The following is a 24,768-nucleotide window of genomic DNA, read 5'->3' on the forward strand; positions in this document are numbered from 1 at the left end:
TGATACAAAACAGAAAGCGTAGGAGCCACTCGAATAATAAGGTTATTCTCGTAAACTCCTACTCTTTTTATGACTTAACTGCCATGCGTTCTTCATCGAACCAGTCTGCTTTCTTACACAATTTATTACGGTAATTGTAATGATATGCTCTACTACTTTTTATTTCCTTATAAAACAATGGGTTTGCAACATCTCTAATAATATTAGTAAAGTTATTTATACAATCATTTACAGATTATGAAGTGTTCATTTTCAGATTGCCTCATTCATTATGTTTGGGCGTGGTATGGTACTCAGGTGAGCGATTCTGAAAAAGTATCGTCTTCTTGTATCAATTAGAATGGCTTTACTAGATAACACAAAAAGTAGGTTTTGCAATTTAATTAACTGAAATATCATTCGAGACCGTTGAATTTGTTTCCGCCGATTGATCCAAAGCTGCTCGAACAACTTCTTTAATTGACATTATTTTGCTAAACAATTTGTTCTGTTCTTTGATTTTTTCTTCTTTTTCTTTGTTAATTGACTCAATAAGAGACCGCAATCGGAGCGCTTTATCAACAGGTCCTTTCTGTTCTGTAGAATCATCTGCCGACACGTGTTCCGATTCTTCGCCAACTGTTTTCTCCGATTTCTTTCTGCCTTTCTTGGTATTTGTCAAGTGCTTTCTTCCTGGATCATGCTTATGGTGTGCTTTGTCTCCCCCTTTAGGAGACTGTTTGTCGTCTTTCTTATCCCCGTGTTCGCCACTGCTCTCTTTTTGTAGCGATGTCTCTTTATCTGGCTCATATATAATGCATTTAGCCATACGCCTTCGCTGTGTTGTTAACGATTTATTACGTTTAACTAGCGGGTAGATCAATGTGACGCCTTCTGAGATAGAGAAATGGATTTTCATTGTTTCATCTGTAATTAGACAAGAAAATGTCGATGCATTTAACCTGCTATATTTCTAAAATGAACTGGTCTATTATTCAATTTGGGCAGTACCACTTATTATTCATAGGGGATTTCACTGAAAATTTACTGACTGAATAGCGAACGGTGCAGACCATTATCAGACTTCACGGATGTGCAGTAGGCTGATCTTGGTAAGCACTGGTCGCAAAGGCAAAATCACCTGCCTTCAGCAGGCTAAAAGTTAAAATGAATTCCAAAACATGTGAATTTATGGTTTTATCCGAATTGATGTATTTTTGTTACACATACAACACTAGACAACCAGTCAAACTGTAAAAGTCACAATTTCTTTGTTTTGGGTTTAACGCCGTTTTTCAACAGTATTTCAGTTATGTAACAGCGGGCAGTTAACCTAACCAGTGTTCCTGGATTCTTTACCAGTACAAACTTGTTCTCCGCAAGTAAATGCCATCTTCTCCGCATGAATCAGAGGTGGAGGACGAATGATTTCAGACACAACGTCATTTATCAAATCGTTACGGAGAACATACGCCTCGCCAAGGGCTCAAACTCACGACCCCAAGATCCGTAGATCTGCACTCTACTTATTGAGCTAAGTTGGCGGGCTTGTAAAAGTCACAAGGAAGGTAAAATCAGAAATCTGTAAGTTGTGCAATCAGTAAACAATGCATTTTTTGTTACCTACATATATAAACTATGTACATCAGCACATATTCTAGACAATAAGCGTCTTGTGAATCTTTAACAATGTTTGTGGCAACGTTAAATGTCACAACGCCGCTAAATGTCGCAACCACCATTAAATGTCGCAAGGTTGACGTTAAATGTCGCAACCACCGCTAAATGTCGCAAAATCGTCTGCCGCTAAATGTCGCACCTTTAACGTTAAATGTCGCAAAAATTTGCCCACCGTTATATGTCGCAACACCAACGCTAAATGTCGCACTTCCTATTTGACACTATGACTATCAATTCCTTGTGTATATTTACTTTTTTGAGGGAAGAAAAATTTACAGGTTTATGTAATACAATAGGGTTATTATAACAGTAGCTTGATCTGGGATGCAGTATTCGGCTCGAGTGGATTTTGCCAGATCGGATCTCACGTGGCGCGCATGCGCCGAGTGTGATCCGACTTTGCGAAATCCACGAGAGCCGAATACAAAGTCCCAGATCTAGCTACTGTTATAATGACCCTTTTATTATATACCTTTACCATTTTGATTCTTGTTTTGTTCTTGAACGAAATCTTCAATGTTTATCGATATTAAATGAAAACAGTCCGGCAGCATACAATACGGAAGGTACAATACGGAATTTAAAAGGTACAATACGGAATTTTTGTCAGTTTGTTCATATTTAATTGTGAAATACAAGCCGATTTTTTACAGAAGTTATATAGGTATATAATAAAAATAATTATTTTAATGATAAGTGCTGTTACGTGTAGCAACAAGAGGGCCTTGTTGGCCCAAGATCGCTCACCTGAGTTCCACACCTTGCTTGAACAGTCACGCAAGAAAAATATATGTGAAATTATTTTGTAATAGGGCCAGTGTTTTAGGGCAGAAATATTCTGATGTTTCTTCTAACTAAATACGATTTGGTAATAGTGTTGTATGTTTCTGGGGGTTGGGTATGGGTGGGGAACGGGGTGAATAACGACACAGAAATCTAAGACACAAACACACAGCACCAAGACAATTAATAGAAAATATAAATACTTACATTTCTGAAGGGGGTGGGGGGGAAGGGGGGCGGGTTATGTGTGGGTAGGCGGAAAAGTAGGATAATAAGGGGAATGAGACTAAACCAAACTAAAAGTAAAATAATATCAAAATTCCCGCTTTACCTGAAAGAATGTACAGAGGGCCACATAGGTTCTTTCTCCGCCATTGAAGCTTGATAGTTACCTTATGACTTTAAATGTAAACCTCCAAACAAAGAAATAGAACCCATGGCTGATTAATAGAAAATCTTCGTTTTCTACAGCTGGTACAAGACACAGTCTTCGTGTTCATAGTTCATAGTTGAACATCCTGTTGTGTAACAGGCCTGGGTTGTTGCCAGAGCCGATTCCCCCCACCCCAAACCCCTCCCTTGTTTGCTTACTAGTGACTTATACTCATCAAAGTTGCACCCAACTATTTTGGAAATAATATTTTCTCAAAATGTAGACCCAAAACGCCCCAGAGGCGAACATTTTATACTTATATTTCAAAATTCCCCAGGGGGAAGAACCGTTGACGCCTTAAAATGGGGGGAGTACCCTTCCAGTAACTTAAAATTAAGAAAAAAATGCACCAGAGGCAACGATTTTATACCTGTTTTTCAAACTTTCCTGGGGAGAGACCATGAACCCTCGAAAATGACAGGGATAACCCCTCCCATACACCAAAATTTTGAACAAAAAATGCAATAAAAGTCCAGCATTCCATACTTGTATTTCAAAATTGTCAATAGGAAAAGACCCTAACTACCTAAAATAAGGGGACTGCCCCACTAGTGCGTACCTAAAAAATAGACAAAAATGCACCACAGGCAAACATTTCATACCTGTATATAAAAAAAACTTTCCCACAAATACGGACACAGGAACCCCGTACCTACCGCACGTCGCCGGTGACGCTTTTGTTTTAAACTGGTAACCCCCTCGCCCCCCCCCCCCCCCCCCCCCACCCCGGCACTCCCCACTCCCATCCTCTGTCAACGATTTCTGGCCCCGGCCTGTTGTGCAACGAAATTCAGGTCGACTAAAGACATGCGATACAACGCGCGACAATACGGAACGCGAGCTTAATGTCTCATGAGCTAAACAGGACTCTATAGAATTACATAGTTCTGACCTGAAATAAATCTAGTACTGTGGCGAGTACCACGTAAGTGCTCAAACCTTTAGATATGAAATATATAACGTATGTATGGTGCGGAACCACTGAAAAGCAAACGTGCAGATTAGAGTGAAAGGGCAATTCAGCCCTTCCCAAATCAAGCATGCATTACCCAGTCTTATCTCTAAGTTGTGAATACAGTTTAACTTACCTTATTTTGCTATGCGACATTTAGCGTTGGTGTTGCGACATATAACGGTGGGCAAATTTTTGCGACATTTAACATTAAAGTTGCGACATTTAGCGGCAGACGATTTTGCGACATTTAGCGGTGGTTGCGACATTTAACGTCAACCTTGCGATATTTAACGGTGGTTGCGACATTTAGCGGCGTTGCGACATTTAACGTTGCCACAATGTTATATACGGTGTCAATCCATAGACTTTTGTATAAACAATAAATATTTGCTGGAAATTGCAAATCTTGATCCCCAAATCAATTTGAGCATCTATTATGCGACAGAAAATATTGGTATGTCAAGTTAAATAATGCACTGGAGGTTTTCTGTATGATTTCATGTTAACAAATTTTCTTCTAAAACAAGGTTCACAACAATTTAACACATATATTGCCTACTTTTGTCCAGTTTGCCATATATCTAATTTAATTTGGATACTATCACTGCGTTATTAAGGGTACCATTCGGAACATTGCTTCGTACCAACCAAACTACTGTTTTCATCTCACGAGAAGGGGAAAATTCATCTTTTTAAGAAGGTAAAACTACTGGTAATATTTATTTCTATGGATTTAAATTTACTGATTTGACTCTGACTAGATACTATCTAATCTCCATAAGTTAGAAATTTTACCTTGAGACCGTACATTTTTGACCTGAGTCGGTTTTAAAGCTGTGAAGTCGGGAATATCTAATTTTCGGTGCGGTGTGGTTGACACGTGACATTGTAACATATGTTCTATAGAATCAAAGTAATCATCTGGGATATCGCCCTTCATCCACTCTTCAGAGAACCTATGAAAAACGTGATATGTACAATCTAACGGGTTACAGACGAATTCGGTAAACTTAATTAGCAATCAAAATGTTGTTAGAATTCATTGTCCATAAATCTTTTCAAACAATGCAACACCAGAATTGGTAACAGTACAAATAATAAGGAGGGAAATTTTGATTGAATGGCACACTTCAGCCGTAAGATAACCTGCTAAAGTTCGTGAACATATTCACGTAAGTTGACTATCGTAGATGGCCCTGTTTCGGTGACTGCCCTGTTTCGGTGACCTGTTTATTTGCGTGTCGTTCTCACTTTTTGAAAAGCTAAATGACGTCACAGGTGAACGCAATCGCTAATGTAAACAAACAGCTGTCAACGCAGTCATAAAAAAAAAGAAAAAAAAAGCGCTTCAAAGACGTAATTACCGCTTTGTTTTCATTATCCTATGGTATTTTTGCACATTTTCTTAATACTTTTTATACCTACCCATAAAAACGCCCAAAAATGAACCCCAAATGTAAGGATTTACATTTTACCAGTGACAGCAATTTTCTGATCAAAGTCACATGACATAAACAAGTCCCGCCCATTTTGTCATGTACATGGTGTGCCCAAAAGTTAGTACCCATCTTATATATTTGCTTGGTATTATGTATGGCAATCACAAATACTGCTGACTTTTATCAATAATTTGGACTTCTTTCCAGGCACAGCCAATGAAGATTAAATTAGTATGGATTGTAAATACGTTTGTTTGACAGTTCATAGTTTCAACTTATGTTGGTGTTAAATTTTGTTTAGATTCTACTTAACATTTAGAAACTTTTGCACACAGACTGTATTATGGATAATATCAAAGGTCACCGAAACAGGGCCCATTCATTTCTTCCTGTGACATAATTCATAGAGGTCATTAAAATGGCAGCTTCCATTGTCTGCATAAAAGATGTTGAAGGAACTTTGGTGTAGATCAAAGCATAATGAAGTGAACTAAAGGTAAGGAATTGGTATAAATTTGTTTTCAATACCTAAGGTCACCGAAACTGGTCCATCCACGAAAAATATCGAGAAAATTATCTAGGTATCATGTTGATATCTGATGTTTTTCAGTTTTCAGTAATATAAATATCATAACACAATTGGAAGATGCTTTTGTAGAAAAGCGCATGTCTCCCCCAATGCATAGCCGTATAGGCAAGAAGTCAATAGGAGACACATGACTGGCTACAATATAGATCATCTACTTGGCATGTCCTATCATCCCACAAAGTTTCAACATTCTGGGCCTAGTGTTTCTCAAGTTATGAACTGGAAACGGTTTTACATGTTCTTTCCCCTGTGACCTTGACCTTTGTTGGAGTAAGCCCAAAATAACAGGGTTCATCTTCTCTGTAAGTCCTATCATCCTATGAAATTTGAAGGTTCTAGGTCAAATGGTTCTCAAGTTATTGATCGGAAATGGATTTTCTTGTTCTGTCTGCTGTGACATTGACCTTTAATATAATGACCCCAAAAACAATAGGAGTTATCTACTCTGTAAGTCTATCACCCTATGAAGTTTCAATTTTCTGAGTTAAGTGGTTCTCAAGTTACTGACCGGAAATGGATTTCCATGTTCTGTTCGCTGCGACCTTGACCTTCAATAGAGTGACCCCAAAATCAATAGAGCTCATCTACTCTGTATGTCCAATCATCCTATGAAGTTTCAACATTCTGGGTCAAATGGTTCTCAAGTTACTGACCGGAAATGGTTTTCCATGTTCAGGCCCCTGTGACCTTGACCTTTAACAAAGTGACCCCAAAATTAATAGGGATCATCTACTCTGCATTTTCAATCATCCTATAAAGTTTCAAGATTCTGGATCAAGTGGTTCTCAAGTTATTGATCGGAAATGATTTCCCATGTTCAGGCCCCTATGACCTTTACCTTTATTAGAGTGACCACAAAATCAATAGGGGTCATCTACTCTGCATGTCCAATCATCCTATGAAGTTTCAACATTCTGGATCAAGTGGTTCTCAAGTTATTGATCGGAAATGGTTTTCCATGTTCAGGCCTCTGTGACCTTGACCATTAATAGAGTGACCCCAAAATAAATAAGGGTCATCTACTCTGCATGACCAATCATCCTATGAAGTTTCAACATTCTGGGTCAAGTGGTTCTCAAGTTATTAATCAGAAATGGTTTTCCATGTTCAGGTCCCTGTGAGCTTGACCTCTATCAGAATGACCCCAAAATCAATAGGGTTCATCTACTCTGCATGACCAATCATCCTATGAAGTTTCAACATTCTTAGTCAAGAGGTTCTCAAGTTATTGATCGGAAATGGTTTTCCATGTTCAGGCCTCTGTGACTTTGACCTTAAATAGAGTAACCCCAAAATCAGTAGGGGGTCATCTACTCCGTATGATCAATCATCCTATGAAGTTTCAACATTCTGGGTCAAGTGGTTCTCAAGTTATTAATCGGAAATTGTTTTCCATGTTCAAGCCCCTGTGACCTTGACCTTTGATGGAGTGACCCCAAAAACAATCTTTGATGGAGTGACCCCAAAACAATAGGGGTCGTTCACTCCATAAGCCCTGCCATCCTATGAAGTTTGAAGGTTTTAGGTCAAATGGTTCTCCAGTTATTGGTCGGAAATGAGGTTTGACGGACGGACGGACGGAAGGAAGGAAGGAAGGACGGACAGGGCTTATGTCTCCCCCAGTGGAGGGAGACATAATAAACAGCCTCAAGAGTGCATCGAACTACCACCTGCATGGTATATTTTCAGAAATACGGTAACATCAAATATCGTATATCTTTGCCCCTAAAATAGTAAATAGTCATTATGAATAATAATGTTTTCTCATGAATATAATTAACATACTTGCGATAGAAGTGGTATAGTATCGGGAATAGAAGAACTATGGCGTCGTGAAACATTCCTCTTTTAGGACCATAACTTGCTAAACTGTTGATGATGTTCAACGCCATGTCATGTGGTATGTTCACCTGAAAAAAGTATCATGTTAAAGTCAGTCTTCTTACTTTGTCTTTTAACCAACTTTTATGTTGAATGTTACATTTCTGTTTCGAGTTCAATCTATCCCTCCCCTAAACAAAATTACTAGCATTGTTTTGGATTAATCACGTGCTCTATCCCATAAAACCTTAACTAAGTGGTCGCTTATAGCATGGCAAACGTTGCTAAATTATATATGTATGTTATTATTATTGAATGTTTGTTTTTGATATTCAATGACGTGTCATTTGATATTGATAGTGTATATGTCTTTATTCTTGTATGTTCGATATTCTTATGGAAAAGTCATTATTGTTTTTCTATATTACGTTTTTGTTATTGTATCTTTGATATTGTTATTCGATGTCGTGTCATTCATATTCTAAGTCTTACCATTGTTATTGAATACGTCGTTATTCTTATTGTATATTTAACAAATAATCAAGGCCTTCGAGTGGTTTATCGTCTGATTTACCATGCTTCAGAGTTCAGATGCGTAGGAATTGAACCACGAGGGCGTTAGCCCGAGTGGTTAAATACTGAAGCATCTGAACAATGAACCGTGGTACATTAGACGATAAATCACAATAAGGCCTTGATTGTTTTCATTCTGACATGCTCATTGATATATTTCAATAAATATTATGCTGGGCTTCATTTACGCGAGGAGTAATGTGTCGGACGTCATGCGGCAATTTGCGTCAACCGTTGTTTATCGCAGAATATACAGAGCTTGATTTTCTTCTTTGTTTAACTGAAAATCAAATCGAACCATGTTAGAATCGCTATTCTTGCGGTAAAAGTCATTATTGTTACTCTATATCTCGTTATTGTTATTGTATCTCTGATAATTGTTATTCAACTGTTATCGTTTTACTTAACTTTTGAACGGTAAGGGGTATTAGGTTTATACTTTGGGTTCTTACCAAACCCTTTGGGAATTCGTTTGGCTGGGGTCAGGTCAAGGTCAACTAGGTCATTGTTACTAAAATAGAATTAATAGAAAAATTGGCTTCTTATAGGAACCGACATGCATTAAACCGGCAAGAAAACAAAATTGGCAATGATAAACATTCTTAACAATCTGGTACTGACCAGTTCGTAAAAGTAAGCGAATATGTTCTCTCCATTACTCGACGGAAACGTGGCCTACTTTCGTTTACGACGGGCCAATGAAAAGTCTTGTTACAAAATATGAGAAATAATTACATCATTCTGAGGGATATAAATAGCAAATCGATGATGTACAAATACAATCACATAACATATAGAATATGAATAATACGTTTTGTAAATAGAATCATCAGATATTGAACAACAATAATGACTTTTACAATAAGAATAACGACATATACAATAACAATGATAAGACTTGGAATAACACGAAATATCAAAGATACAATAACAAAAACGAAATATAGAATAACAATGATGACTTTTACCATAACAATGTCGAACATTCATTCAATAAGAATAACGACAAAGAGAATAACAATGGCCAGACATATGAATGACACGACATTGAATAACAGTATCAAAGATATAATAACAATAACGAAATATAGAATAATAATAATGGCATTTACCATAAGAATATCGGACATACAAGAAGAATAACGACATATACAATAACAATAGCAAATTGTAGAATATAAATGACACAACATTAAATAACAATAAAAAACGCACAATAATAGCATACATATACAATTTAGCAACGTTTGACATGCCATAGTCGCACGTATTTGCAATGTCTACATCAATAAACTAAACCAAAATATAAGCAACATAGTGCGTTTGCGACCATATGGTTCAAGACCAGCTTGCGCATCCGCGCAGTATGGTCAGGATCCATGCTGTTCGCTTTCAAAGCCTATTGCAATTAGAGAAACTTAGCGAACAGCATGGATCCTGACCAGACTGCGCGGATGCGCAGGCTAGTCTGGAGCCATGCTGGTCGCAAACGCACTATGTTGGTTTTCTCATGGCGCGGCTCATATAACATTTACGTGTCATGTACATGTATTAGCAACTTATATTCCAAAACGTGCTTTACACATAATCATTTAGTTTTCGCGGACGTTGGGTAAGATCAAAATGTAATGAGTAATTGATATCCAGGTCACCAGTGAAAATTACAAATACGAAGTTAGTCACGAGTTATGACAATCGGCAGTTTTCGTAAAATATCGGTAGTTTTCGTAAAATATCGGCAGTTTTGGGAAGTACGTTCCGAATGGAAAAGTAAATCAGCATATCAAAAACATGGAAAGTAAGAAATATATAGATTTCCGTCATATAAATGCTGATATGTTGACGTAATGCGGCTATAGAAATTTGGATAATTTCAGATTTTCGTATAGAAGAGATATATTTTGTTCTATGTACTCAGTTCAGCAATTCTGAAAATAAACAAATGCATTTTCTTTTCATTGATTCTAACACGAACGTTTTATGTCAGATCTGAATTATTATAAATGTACAATACAAATTCAAGCAAAACAAATAACAAAATACCGAAGTAGACTTTGCAGGCACGTGTCCAGGTGGGGGCCAGGGGGCCCGCCTCCCCCCCCCCCAGCTGGCTGGCTAGTTATGATTTTTATTACTATGGGCCCCTCAATTAACAAATTTATACACCAGCGCAACTGGCTTGATTTGACAGCAATACACAGGCTAAAGAGCCATAAAACCGTGTCCGGTAGTGGAAATTAGCCCCAGGCATGTCACAGATAAAAGTTTACAGATGTGTGCATGCTTCATTGATCGCTTGATCGGTACTTGATTGGGTAGTGGAGAAACTATTATGTTTTTTACTCTTTGGAAGTGTTATAAAATGATCAGAACATTGTTGGTTTTGTTAAGTAAATCTTAAAATGAATCTGAAAATTGAAACATTATGATGGTTGTATTTTGTTTTTACATGAAGGCACATTCCCCAAATTTATTAAATTGATAGATATTTATCCTATCTTTTTATTTTACAACAATAATAATCATCTTAAAACTTCAACATTTTTTTTCAACTGGGTATCATACAGAAAAGTAAGTCCATACACTGTGACTGTTCAATCATACATACATTGAAAAGGCTTGATGAAATTATTAAAAAGTAGACTTTTCCTTAAATATATGATACATTCATGCATCCTTAAAGGTGTTTCAGGTAGCAGGAAAATGCATCTATTCATGTGCCATATTAAAAAATTTTCGCAATCGGGAGGGGATACCCTCCCCAACCCACCCCAGGTTGGGCCCCCAGCAAACAAATCCTGCACACGGGCCTGCTTTGTACATACCCAATTATTGCCGTCTGCTACCTTGATTATACGAATCATACAGAGAGGTGCATAATGAACATTTACCTGGACCTTTGGCAGTATGTCTGAAGCCAAGAAGCAGGAGATTATAGATCTTGCTTTGTCGGTCAGGAATTCAGTGTCCTGGACGGAGATACTGTTTTTCTGTGAGGCGCTGTCAACAAGGTTTTGATACCTGAAACAATGAAAAACATTCAGTAATGTAATAAAGCAAAGTTCATTTTGTCATAATTTGATAAGAAATGTTTTGAAGCAAAATAATATTAATTCTAAATTATAACTGATTGCATGGAAAGATATTTGTAAAAATCGCTGGTAAAATCATGTCATTTTTATTTATGAAATAACATATGTACATTTTTAAGCAGTTCAGCAAGGTTTCAATGGTGTAGACTTAATTAGTAAATACATTATTTCTCCCAGTGGCGACACTCTTAATAAGTCTAATCAAAGTACTGAGAGTACAGTACTGATGGAAGGTGATTTATATTTGTACGTGTATGAAAGAAAAATATATTCCAAAAATTGCACAAGCGCTAACAGTGCTATGATAGTTAGAAACCATACATATATAGGATTTGATTCGGCTAACCATATGATACTGCGATTTGGTGATATATACAGTCATGCATTCAAGCCCCTTATAAAGGAAAAGATGTCAAGAAAAGGCAATCAGCCGATAGTTATTCGTAGTAAATTACTGCGCCATGGGTATATATTCAAAGTATGTTGAACTATTTTTTACTGAGCAAGAGCACTTGTAAGTTTGCGATCAAATCCACAGTTGCCTCAAAGGAGGTGATAGAGTAGGCCAAATTTGGTCTGTAGCGATAATGACGTAAGAGGTGGTAAATTATTCCGCATTGAACTACGTTGTACAGCGAATAGATAAGAAATACTTGTGAGACAGTCTATTCCTGCGCGGTTACATCACCATCCAAAAATAACTGGACTCTGGTCTTAGATGAATACGCACCATTGAACCGATGAATACTTATCAGTGATTAGCGGTCTATATACGCGAGCTGTAAAAAGTCTCCCAGTACATGCACACAGTGTTATATTTTCTGATTCTTTTGGATCACGGAGATCATTCTTTTTTACTGTTATAAAATTTCGCTTAAACCGGTGCCAGAGGACGTTGCACATTTCATAACCTCTCGTGAACAGCCTCAGTGAAACCAAGTCTCTTATGTTGTTTTGGTTGCGTTCTGCTTGCAAAAGATCTTTTCAATATTTAATTAAAGTCGAAAACATAGACACAGCTTGTCAAGTATTAAATCTGGAGCCATGTTTGTACTGATTAAAATTAAGCTCAGGTCTACATGTTTGTAGCGTTAAGGATTCGATTGTTAATTGACATCTTGAAATTTGAACATCATCAAATCATAGAAAGAAAGAGTTGTTTTACATGAAAATTGAACAGCTTATAAAATAGGTATAATATTCTAAATCCAATTGTAAATGAACTGAAGGATGCTTGAATTCTCGAAAAGGAACCCCATTAATGGGCCACACTTCCGGACAGTGTAGTGCCTTTAAAATCTCACCATTTGCATTTGCAAAGAAATGTTGCACATCGTCGTTTTGATGCATTTGCAGCAATGTTCGAGTGCTGAAATTTTGAACAATTAATCGTTAATCATCGTTTTCAGGAATTTTGAAAAATGTTTGTTTTTATTTCTTTACAAATGGATTTTTTTTTCAAAGGGGGACAGCTTTTTGAAAATATTTTAAAAGACAGTACGGGTCACAGCGGGAAAGCATATATTGAATAACTAGAATGTTGGTGAAGATGTTGTCCGTTTGCAAACAATTGTAAGAACTTAATAATTTCGGTTTATACTTCTGATTTTATGGATTAAGCGGAGTGGTTTATTGCATACCAAATGCGGGTTTCAACTTTCTGTGCTGTCAGCGCTTTGATTTGAATAATGTATTATTTTATAAGCTGTGCAATTTTCATGAAAAAAAAAACACAACATTTTCTTTCAATGATTTGATGATGATCAAAATGTGATGAATATAGATCCTTGAGTCACTGAGTGGGAAAACTTACTTTCTAACTTCTATCCAGAACCTAAGATCCGACGGCAAACGCTTCATGATGACCAGTCTATTTCGGGCAACAACACGGGTGTGGATATGGTCATGCACATCGGACATCATGATGTTCTTTTCTATTGGTGGTACCTGACCTGCAAGTGATAGAAATATGAATATAGAAATATATAGATGTTTTAAGTGATTTTATTCAACGTAAGATGAAAAGTACCTAGATAAGACATTTTCAAGAGTGACGTAACAGCAGGTCTAGATGTTAAAATTGCCGTTCGCCACTGAAAAAAAAAGCTAAAATGTTCACATTTTCGTTTTATGTAATTCTTTTTTAACGATTTTAACCTAACTTTACCAAATTTGTGTATTTCTACTTCAGTGAAAAATATTGGTTATTTTACTGTAAAAGTGCCACATATATTTCATTTTTTTTTACAATAAATCACCGAAAATAAATGACATAAGATAATATATATTTTAAGTAATTTTTATTAACCTGTTGGTTTGATGTAACTGATATCGGAACATATATGAGCCGCGCCATGGCCCGGAAAACCAACATAGTGGCTTTGCGACCAGCATGGATCCAGACCAGCCTGCGCACCCGCGCAGTCTCATCAGGATCCATGCTGTTCGCTAATGTTTTCTCTAACTGTAATAGGCTTTGAAAGCGAACAGCATGGATCCTGACCAGACTGCGCGGATGCGCAGGCTGGTCTGGATCTATGCTGGTCGCAAAGCCACTATGTTGGTTTTCTCATGGCGCGGCTCATATTTTAGTAAACATGAGACCCGAGGAGGCGACAAAGCATAGATAAATATTGGGTCTGATTAAAATGTCATTTAAGTTTACGTCACGTATAAGACTTAATATTATGAAAATGTAACAAAAACTTGTTTCTTAATTTCTTATTCTGAAGAATTTGTTTGAGAAATTGTAAAAAAAAAAAACATTCTCTATTGGCAAGGCATATTGATTGGCTTTGTTCACTGCATTTCAGCTATTGAAATGTACGACTCAAAATATATCATAGTCCTGTAGTTAGCCTAAGAGATTTGCTACAAGTATTTGCTAAAATCTCAATTTCCATGGCAACCGAACTTACTTGTGTCTTCTTGCTGAGGGTTCTGCTTATCCCGTTCAAATTCATACTTCAGGAACATTTCAAACAGCTGAGACTCGCACTTGGAGCTAACGCCTTTCACAAAGTCAGCCAATGTTCTTGAACATCTCTTCCACATCAACATCTATTATATAAGATTACGTAAAAGTCATGTTACCATCTGTTAATAGGAAGTAAAGTCAATATATTCTATTCCATCTTATTCTATTAGAATAAAAAAGGGTAAATGTCGGTTAATAGCAGTGCATATATATAGCTAATGATCCGAGTTTACATATGCACTGACTTAAAAAGAAGTAATGTTATTGCACTGTTAGCATTGCATTATGGATCTATTGTGAACATACTTTGAAATTTTTTAAAAAAAGCTTCTAGATATTCCAGCAGTACATCCTTATGTGCTATAGAATTACAGTAGTGAATGTACATTATAAACAAAGAAACAACAAACAGATTATTTGCAGAATTAAAGCACGGGCACGTGTTTCAAGGTTTTGCAACCAGTCACAGAAAACAGCCTTGTTATTGGTCAAATTCGAAATTCTGCTTGGAAACAACCAATCAAGTGCTGTAATTTAGAGACTGGTCTTTAATTAGTATTCAAAAATAGGCTATATAACAATTGTTTGTTTATATTGTTACCGTATTCCTGTTGCCGAGTGCCCGTTTCTTCATTTTCTTCGTCTTGCTAACGAAATCAGCAGCCTTCTTCATTCCTGACTGAAGGAACCCGACCGAACTTGGGTTGGACGAATCAGAATCCGACTGGAAGGTCGCAATATACTGCGGAAACCTGGTGATATATTTATATTGCTTGTCAATAGAATTTAAAAGTTGAATTTTTTTGACAACTTCCAGAAATAGATGAACTGGAATCTGGTGAGAAAGGTTTACTATGAGTATCTTTTTCAAAATTTGACAACATCCAAGTTGTTAGCAACATGACTCGTTTATTGTCGTAATAGTTACAGTGTGGGACTGTGCAAGCTAACCTCTGGTAACAACCATTCTGATACCGATACTTCATGGTAAAATGTATGTCTGTAACATTTATCTGACAATTTCCAAACACTAGAAGGTCCAAACACTAGAAGGTCAATTTCCAAACACTAGAAGGTCAAACCTGATGTATTATATGCAAAGAAAGATACAAGCTTTTAAAAGCTCTTACCATTTTCGTTCCAGCGACCTAAACACAGCCGCTTGGGCGCACATCAAAATGCCTGGATTGACCTTATCCATATGTGGGATTTGAAATATTATTTCCTCATCACAGTCAAGAGCAGCCCCTAAAATAATCGGAGTTACCATTTATGTTTTATCAAGCCTGGTACTAGTCGATTTATGATTCACATAACATAACTTCAACAGAGTACATATATACGACATGATTCTTATGGTTGTTTTGTTTTTTTTTTTTTTTTGTCTTTCTTATATAATAAGGAATACCGTTCGTAATTGTCTAGTAGACAATGATGCACACATGCACTCAGGTGACCCATAAAACACGAGTTTTTAGCTTAGTGTATTTCGGTTTCAGTATATTTGTATCCATGTATGATATCCAAATTCTGTCATTACATAATCACGTGATCCCATACCCCGCAACTTGATTTTCATTTGGCCTAATCTTGCATTCTGACTTGTCACTTTCCGTAAGGTGAGTATTGAAACCAGTACATGCCGAGGATTGTTTGATTACATTTTATAAAAGGAATGATATTGAGCGCAATCATTGCAGTTCCGGTTTGAGCGTCTGCAAAAAGAATGTAAGTATTTAGCCTGCATACCGAAGAATATTCCTCCGGCCACAAATCGATAGCGGTCAGATTTTCTATATAGAAATAAGAAGGGCATGTACACATTTTACTTAATAACAAAATTACTAAAAATAAGAAACCTTAGGTGCAAAAATATTACCAAAGTTCAACATTTGATTCATCACAAGGTTTTTTTAAATTAAATTTTAATTTAATTTTTGATTCGTTCTTCGAATGAAGTTTAATGCCATCATTTCGTCATTTTTTCCCTTCTTTTTTCCATATAAAATGTGCAAAAATCTCATACATGCGTTTCTTCAATGCATGTTTTTGTATAAAACCATTGATATGAAAGCTTAGGTGCAAAAACTTTCCTACTCTCATTGAATTTATCTTTTAAATGATATTTATTTCATTTTTGTGAAATAAAAATTTGATTCGTTCTCAGACAGTTTATTTCCACTAATTTGGAAGAAAAATTAACTTCAGCGCGAAGTTGTTGTTGTAGCGTCATAAGCAGACGATATTATTATGCCGCGTGAACATGCGGTATTGTGATCAAAAGGTTTAAGTAATGATTTAATCATTTAATGTAATTTACTTCGCGAGTAATTCATTTTGTGCTAATATCACAAATTAACAATATAAAGAAATGCAATTAAATATTGCAATTAATATTTCGGTTCTAAAAAGAAAGAGATGCGCGTTTCTTCTTACGTTGTTGTTCTCACCTTATTTCATATACATTTAAATATCAGTGTCAATTATGCCAATTATGTCAATTAAACATTAAAAAAGATAGCTTTTCTACCGGCCATTTGGATCACAAATGCAAACTGTTGCTATTTTTCTACTGAGTTACAGTACAAAAAGGTAAAATATAGAATTTTTGTATACATTTTACTTAATAAATTTTAGTAAATAAATTCAAGGTTCGTCTTGATCAAATTAAAAGTGGAAAATATGTCCGGAGTATTTTTATGTACAAGAATGTTTAAGCAATGTAAATAATATCTTCATTTGAAACAGAAATGAATTTTACTTCATTAACTTAATGATATATTTTTGTTTTTGTGAAAATTTTACCTGGTTTCATGATCTTTTCAGTTATCATAAATGTCTTCGTGATTAACTTACTTTCATTATTTATTGTACATGTTCAATTCAAGATAATTTTACATGAAGCCAATTTCTATAATGTAATCCTATTGAATGATAGTTTATAGAAGTAATAAAATGTTGTATGCATCACGCATAAATCCTTTTTATTGGACCTGTAATAAAACTTGGCGATTACCTCTAAATAAGGAACGTTAAAACAACACAGACGTTTATAACCCTGATAAGGCTATAGTTGCGTTTTGAATTACGGGTATTTTCATTTTGTAATTACAAGGTATAATTATCATGTGACTTTAAACTTTCGCATATTTTTTATTGTGCAAACAGTTTTCATAATTATATTGGCGGAATATGTGTAGCTACATTAAAATGAGTAATATCTGCTTGAATACGGCAAAATACCTGTACAACCCTAATTGCCACTATCTTTTTTTTTTTTTTTTTTTAAATTTTACAAACATACCATAATTTTCGATTCATTTAACTTCCTATTTTCCAATATGTTAAGAATTACTGAATTGATATACGTATGATGTTCAACCAATTCAGAAAAGTTCAAAACCTACACATGTGTAATTATTAACAGCTGTTTAAAAAAAAAATTTACGTATATATTTTTGTGACATAAGAATGGATGAGGTAGTGGCAGCAGGCATAATACATATCAAACAGACAATTTTAAAATGTCAATTCTAAAATAATGTGTTATGACCTTAAAAATTATAAAATCGTAAAAAAACATAGTTCGATTTTGTGTGTGTGTGTGTGTGTACTTAGGTCTTTTACACATATTATACTTAAAGACAACGTTATTTAAAAGAACTGTAAAATCAGATCATATTTCTTAAATATATATGTCAGATTTTATTTTTCAACGACAGCGTATTTGATAGATGGGAGACGCCGTAAAAATATCAAAGCTAGTGCTATATAAATATAAAAGGAAGTGTCTAGGGGTACGAACCTCCTTTTTCCTAGAGATTAAGGGTCATTTACATTTCAGATTTGGTTGAAAATGAAAAAAAAGTAAGACTTCATCGATATTTGCCTTTAACTTGAATCTTAATGGTTCTTTTATTTCTAATGAAAAATCCCTTTTTCATAGGTTGTAACTCCAGTGACGTTTCAATTAAGCTTGTTTAATTATCTTATATATTTATTTACGTCTCATCTATATACATCAAATACATAGAACATAGTCAATTATTTAACAAATAAAAAGTACACAGCCGCTCTATACAGAGCTACAAGAGACAATGCATACTTAAAACCTATCAGTCTTATGAAAAACCTTCTCTTTTATTACACATGATATTGAAATAAACATCCAGGTGACAATACCCGGAGGCAATAGATATCGACATCGCAATACCGGTCACCTGTTACCAATACCATAATAGCTGTTGTCTCCCCTGATATCGATTTTCTGCAATATCGGTCATGAGGTCAATTCTTCCTCATGTTTACGCATGTAAACGAAACATATGGAAATGTTATTTACGTTTTTCATTGTCTATTCAAGGGAAATAATATTTGAACAACTGTATATCACAATTAGAGAAATGCAGCGTTATTTGATTGTGTGTCAAGGGCTTCAACAGAAGGATGTAAAAAAAAAGACTGTGACTCAATGCAGACTTGGAGCGCCGGTATAAATTACAGTCTCCGGTACATACCGGATTAACTAAATTTGAACGAAAATATCTTAAATGTATATATTTTGTAACCATGGTGATACTAACCCTAACCTTTAGTCAGTATTTTATGCATATTGTACACTAAATGCATGCGTACATGCAAAAATATGCATATTTTTGCCGTGCGCTAGAACGGATAATCACTTTCGGGCATGCGCAGAAGACCGCTCCAAGTCTGCAATGAGTTACATCGAAAAAAAAAATGGCACACTTGATTAGAACAAAACATATTTTGACCGATTAAGTTAGAAGCTGCAGACAGTTCAGCGGCTAATCGTATGCGTATCATCAGAATAACTCGATGGTTGCTTAAATGGGGGGTGGGGGGGGCGGGTATGGCCCATTTGACCCCTGGACAAAGCTTTGTCGAAAGGTTTGCCCCCCCCCCCCCCCCCCCCCCCCCCCCCCAAAGTTAAACTCGCTCCTACGCCTATGTAGGCATGTTCAATTCGGCGACACAGAAGATATAGTTAATTGTTATCCTACTATTATGATTTGTTATATTCGTATTGTTCGAACTGCATCTAGGTATCGGATATGACGAATTTTTTAAAACTATAATTCAATTAGCGGGTGAACGTGGTTCCTTTATTTTTAAAATGGCGAAGAAAGGCTAGAACATGTTGACGAAGCTATGGAATTGTTGTATTTGAATGTATTAATATTAATTGCTGATAGATTAAACACACGGACCGCGTTTAAATGGTGATGTGACATGTTTTAATTGTCAAATCATATTTGAAAAAGAAAATGATAGCAAATTTCCATTGGGCGTCGCCATATTTGTATAAATACTTCTTCAGCGCCGACAATAGACAGCAGTACACTCTACTGTGGTATCAACTTAAGTACGATTGGTCAAGCGCATGTACCACAACTCTTGTTTCTTACCATAAGTTATACAAAAGTAGCTGATCAAATTATATACTAAGGCTTCTGTATCTTTTTATATTGCTAATGTTCGTTTCTGTTCACGCGCATATACGTACTTTGTATGACTAAATCTTACTTTAAACTGAAACTCAAAAGTTCAAATGCATTTCAAATGTATATGAAAGAAATATCGTATTTACCATATTTTCCAAATCTTCCAAAGAATTTGCGCATTATCTGCGTCACTTTAATCTCACGTATCTTTCCGATACTGATTTCTTGAAGATCTTCTACAGCCCTCCAAAATAAAACTGGGAGGCCCACTTTTTGCGTTACCATGAAACGTTTAAAAAAGTCGTACTGCACTGGGTCAGACATCACCTCCAATAATGATCTAGAATAAAATATTCGGAGTCCTTTTTTAAAATATCTAGTTGCATTTTCTGTTAATGGAAGGGAGCATGATATGAAAACACTATGAGGACCATATGTTTCTTTTGGTACATATTTGAGCCTCACCATGAGAAAACCAACATAGTGCATTTTCGAACAGCATGGATCCAGACCAGCCTGCGCATCCGCGCAGTCTGGTCAGGATCCATGCTGTTCGCTAATGGTTTTTCTAATTGCAACAGTCTTTGAAACAAACATCATGGATTCTGACCAGACTGCGCAGATGCGCAGGCTGGTCTTGATCCATGTTGGTCGCAAATGCACTATGTTGGTTTTCTCATGGTGAGGCTCAAATCAAAAGAGATTTGTATTTTATCATTGAAAAGTTTCATTGCATGATTTTCTAAAGAAACACGGAACAGTTCATCTTAATATCTAGGCACTGAAATGCAAACATAAATTTCTATAGGTTCTTCTTACTTCGGTTTTGTGGGCCGTTTTTCTACAATCAGTCCAGCAGTCCGTCTAGGCACTCGGCTTTTTATTTTCGGCTTGGCGGAGTCTTCCCTGTCCGCAACCGCCTTTATCAAGCTGGCAATATCGATGTCTTCTACCAATACCTTTCTCGATACCTTAAGTGTCTCTATATTGATCTTCGGCTTTTCAGTCAAGCTTCTTAACCATTCTATAAATAGCGTATATTTCTCATCAAAATACGTGTCTTCTTGACTCTTAAATAGAGATTGGTTATAGAACTGTCGATTTGTCTACTGTACTATTATCGACATTGTCGAAGACAGCGCAAAGGTTTTAGGGTAATATTACTCAAAATTTCGTTATCGGCTTAAAGTAAAGATCAACAAGAGCAAATATATTCTCTTTGCACATTTTACTGAATTAGTGTTTCACTCATTTTATTTTAAAAAGCTTTTATTCGACATGTTTTAACACTTCACCATAATATTAGATCTAAACATTCTAAGAGTGGTTATATGGGTACGTTATGTGAAGTTTTGAATAAAACTGGGGCTTGCTCTTACCATGTCGAACTGTCGGGACTCTGGTCACGTGAAGACTGCCGTAGTCACTGTGTAGAATATCTATGAGCTGAGATGGTCGCGGCAGATGTTGGGGAAGCATCATTGACACGCCTAAAATGATGGTTCATTAGACTGACACGTATGTTGGGGTTAAATGTAAAATAAAATTCCCCAAACAAAATTCCCACGCACCAATTGACCAAGGTTAAAAGTTTCTTGTTTAACGTGGGTAGTCGACGAAAGTCCCCGCTTGGAATGGATAGAACAGTTTATTTCCAGCCGATGCACGGCAGGCGTCATATTTACCTCCCCAGCATCCAGTCTAGGCCGATACTACTAGAAACAGTATCAATTTAAGTAAATCACCCAGCACTGAACACTAGTTGGGGTATCAGCCGCGGCCGGGAATCGAACCCGGACCGCTGGCGTTGTAGTCCAATCTGCTAATCACTGCGCCACTGACTCCCTTAAAAAGGTTGACAAAATCTAACCCCAACCCTACTCCACCCAATCCCTTTAATTTCCATAAATTAAAAAAAAATTAAACGATTTCAAAAGGTTATAATTTTTGTATAAAAGAAATATACATCACAAACGGAATCAAGTGAAAATTTGGATATAACTGAAAAATTAACAAAGAGAGTGGTCAAATTGGACAGGGTGCGATTTTGTCCTTAGAATTTTGTTCATTTCCTTCTGACATTTGATTCCTAGTGAGTAATTTAACCCTTACCATGCTAAATTTCTATAATGGACTGGTCCATCTTTCAATTTGGGCAGTACCATTTACCATTTGAAGGGGAGTTTACTAAATATTTACTGGCTGAATAGCGAACAGTGCAGACCATGATCAGACTGCACGGATGTGCAGGCTGATCTTGGTCTGCGCTGGTCGCAAAGGCAGAATCATCTGCCGCCAGCAGCCTAAGGGTTAATACAAATCTACTCTACGTTATTTCTGGCTCTGTATTGGCCCTTGACAAATGTGGATCGAGCAGGTTCAGCTTTTATTCTCGTGCATGTAATTGTTTTAACAGTAAATTGCTTTTTGTCGTGCAAATGAGAATACCTGTTTAGCTATTTATTTTATCTAAAGGTTAAAATGTTACGAAACTGTCAATGAACACACAAAAAATAGACTATGTATAATTTTGATCCAATTAATTAATATAGCACACTTTAGAACCGTTAAACACATTTTAAAGTATACCGTATTCACTGCACAGCACGGCAATTTCCATTGCTTTCCACATTTGTTCTTCAGTAATGCTCACGCGGTATGACGTCGCTGATATTGCAGAATCGCAAGGCATTGTGGGAGAAAACGGAGATAATGGGGATGAAATCTCAGAATCTGCATCAAGTGTTACACAGTTAAAAAAGTACAACGGGTCCACATCGAATTTTGATTTTGATATTTTTGCTGCTTTGTCTATGGCTCGTCGTTGTTTTCTGTCCAGTTGATTTCGTTGACCCCGCTATATAAATAAAATAGCCACTGCTTATTTGGTAGATCTCGTTTAATTATTGGCGAATAATTTGTTCATTTGTACACGTAACCGTAGAAATTCATGCAAAGGGAATATTTCGACAATATGTTTTTTATTTATTAAAGGATGATCTAGTAGGCTATGACTTATATGTGATAACTATTTGTCTTCTACAGCAATACAAATACATTATAAACAAATGGAATCGTTACATGTACATAGTAAAAGATTGAAAGTATTTACCACTTGCTTCAGAAAATGGCACCGTTCTTCGTCAATAAAAGATTTCAGTGACTCCAACAAACACTGTAAAGAAAAGAAGTATACATAGAAAAATCAACTTTGATAATAGCAAATACGGCTAAAACTTAATCTTTTGACAGAGTATATAACTATTAACATAGGAGGGACATCACGGCATTTCAAAATGTATATGTTAGATTCGACGGAAGTAATTGATAAAAATGAAAATATACAGCTCTAAATTACAATGTATATACACATATTGATGAGGCGTAAAAAATTGTTTGTTTCCGGTATCCCGACCTACCCTAAATTTTTGGCCAGACCCTAAATGTTTTTATGGCCTTGGAGAATATTTTTGTCAACTTTTTAACAAAAAGTTGTAAAACTGCACTTTTTATGCTTTGAATATGGTCAGTGATGTTAGAAATCAACTTACTGGTGCTCTAAAGGCATAACCTCCTTATTTCCATTCCTTTTTTGACACAAAAATCTCACTTAATAAAAAAAAAATCCAAAAAAAAATATTTCCGACCTACCTACCCTAATTTTTTTAGCATGTTACCGGAAACAAACAATTTTTTAGGCCTGATAATCAATTATATAGAATTCGATGATGTGACAGTGTTTTAGATGGCTGCCATCTCATATGTAAACAATTTTCAAATAACTGCGCCAGTTTCTTTTGTTGTCCAATTATTATAACTAACAGTTTTTTGGGTTTTTTTTGTATTTTTAATGTGTAAACTATTTTTATTGGTTTTTCCAGTTATGAATATGCAAATATGAAAATGTAGTCATGTAATCTTGAACAGAGACAATCATATTTGATTGACAACTTTGGAAAAATAACAGTAAAGGAACTAACTGTTTGAGCTATATCTTGGGCCATGCACAGCAGCGAGATATCGTCATTTGTACTGATGGCGGTGAAAAGTGACATCTTTAATTTTTCGGAGAAAATATCCATTTTCTTCCGTTCTTTAGACAGGTACACCTCCGCTATCCTGAAATGTTTTATTATTTAACTGCATTTTATTAAATGTATAAATCAAGTTCAATTTATCCAGTCGCACCACTTCCGCAACTTTTTTGTCTATATATAAAATTTTCTTTTAACTTCTTTATTATCATGCTCCCAATTTACAAAGAAACGGAGTAAATCATATTAAAAAAAATAAGAAGATTTAGTCTACAAAAAAGTGAGGCAATCGATTGCATAGAACTTGATTTATACAGTAGGGGAAACTTCCCGTTCAGGAAATCATTTATGGGTTTTTCCCTACTTCCTGAACGGGAAACTTGTTACTTTTTATAGTAACATGCTTCCCGTTCGGGAAGCAATATCACAAGTTTTAGACCCATTTCATTCAAAATAGCCGGTGCATAAGAATAAACATAAGATCTGCAAAATGAATACGCTACATTAAACTTGAATGATACATCTAAATTTCTACCGTTCAAAATTTTTTTTAATGTCTTATTAAATTTTTTATTTGACACTGAATTTGACCATTTTCTTCAAAAATTACTTAAAAGCAGAGTTTCCCGAATTGGAAACCTAACTTCCCGATCGGGAAACCTAGCCTTTAAGTTACTTCACAATCAGGAAACTGAAAACATTCAGAAAATTTATTGTTTTATTTTGTTATAAACAGCAATAATTTCAAGTTTTCAAGGAGTTGTGATCCTGCAATTTGGTGTGTCTGGTGCCCCAGGGATTTAACAGACTCATATGAGTTTGGGTTCAAAGGCAGTGGGTCAATATTTTGAACGTTTACTTTAGATACATTTCAAGATTTTGTCTTGTGTGACTCTAGCATAGTTTCTAAAATAAACGCAATCTCCTCACTTCATTTTTAGCTCGTCT

General features: G+C 35.8%; 1 protein-coding gene across 1 annotated transcript in view; it reads right to left on the reverse strand.

Annotated features, from left to right (window-relative positions):
* Window positions 1-366: 366 nt before the first annotated feature.
* The window catches only part of LOC128557761 (regulator of G-protein signaling protein-like), a 41,862-nt gene continuing 17,460 nt past the window's right edge, over window positions 367-24,768 (reverse strand). Inside the window, exons 9-22 of the mRNA XM_053545974.1 lie at window positions 23,767-23,905; window positions 22,899-22,961; window positions 22,376-22,643; window positions 21,166-21,276; window positions 20,606-20,810; window positions 19,933-20,126; window positions 15,452-15,569; window positions 14,923-15,073; window positions 14,263-14,404; window positions 13,158-13,296; window positions 11,144-11,273; window positions 7,644-7,768; window positions 4,626-4,786; window positions 367-906 (exon numbers count right to left, since the gene is read on the reverse strand). Of these exons, the coding sequence (XP_053401949.1) occupies window positions 380-906; window positions 4,626-4,786; window positions 7,644-7,768; window positions 11,144-11,273; window positions 13,158-13,296; window positions 14,263-14,404; window positions 14,923-15,073; window positions 15,452-15,569; window positions 19,933-20,126; window positions 20,606-20,810; window positions 21,166-21,276; window positions 22,376-22,643; window positions 22,899-22,961; window positions 23,767-23,905 (2,473 nt within the window). The 3' untranslated portion in view covers window positions 367-379. The remainder of the gene's footprint in view (window positions 907-4,625; window positions 4,787-7,643; window positions 7,769-11,143; window positions 11,274-13,157; window positions 13,297-14,262; window positions 14,405-14,922; window positions 15,074-15,451; window positions 15,570-19,932; window positions 20,127-20,605; window positions 20,811-21,165; window positions 21,277-22,375; window positions 22,644-22,898; window positions 22,962-23,766; window positions 23,906-24,768) is intronic.

The sequence above is a fragment of the Mercenaria mercenaria genome, chromosome 6, assembly GCF_021730395.1.
Source record: "Mercenaria mercenaria strain notata chromosome 6, MADL_Memer_1, whole genome shotgun sequence".
Taxonomy (NCBI): Eukaryota; Metazoa; Mollusca; class Bivalvia; order Venerida; family Veneridae; genus Mercenaria; species Mercenaria mercenaria.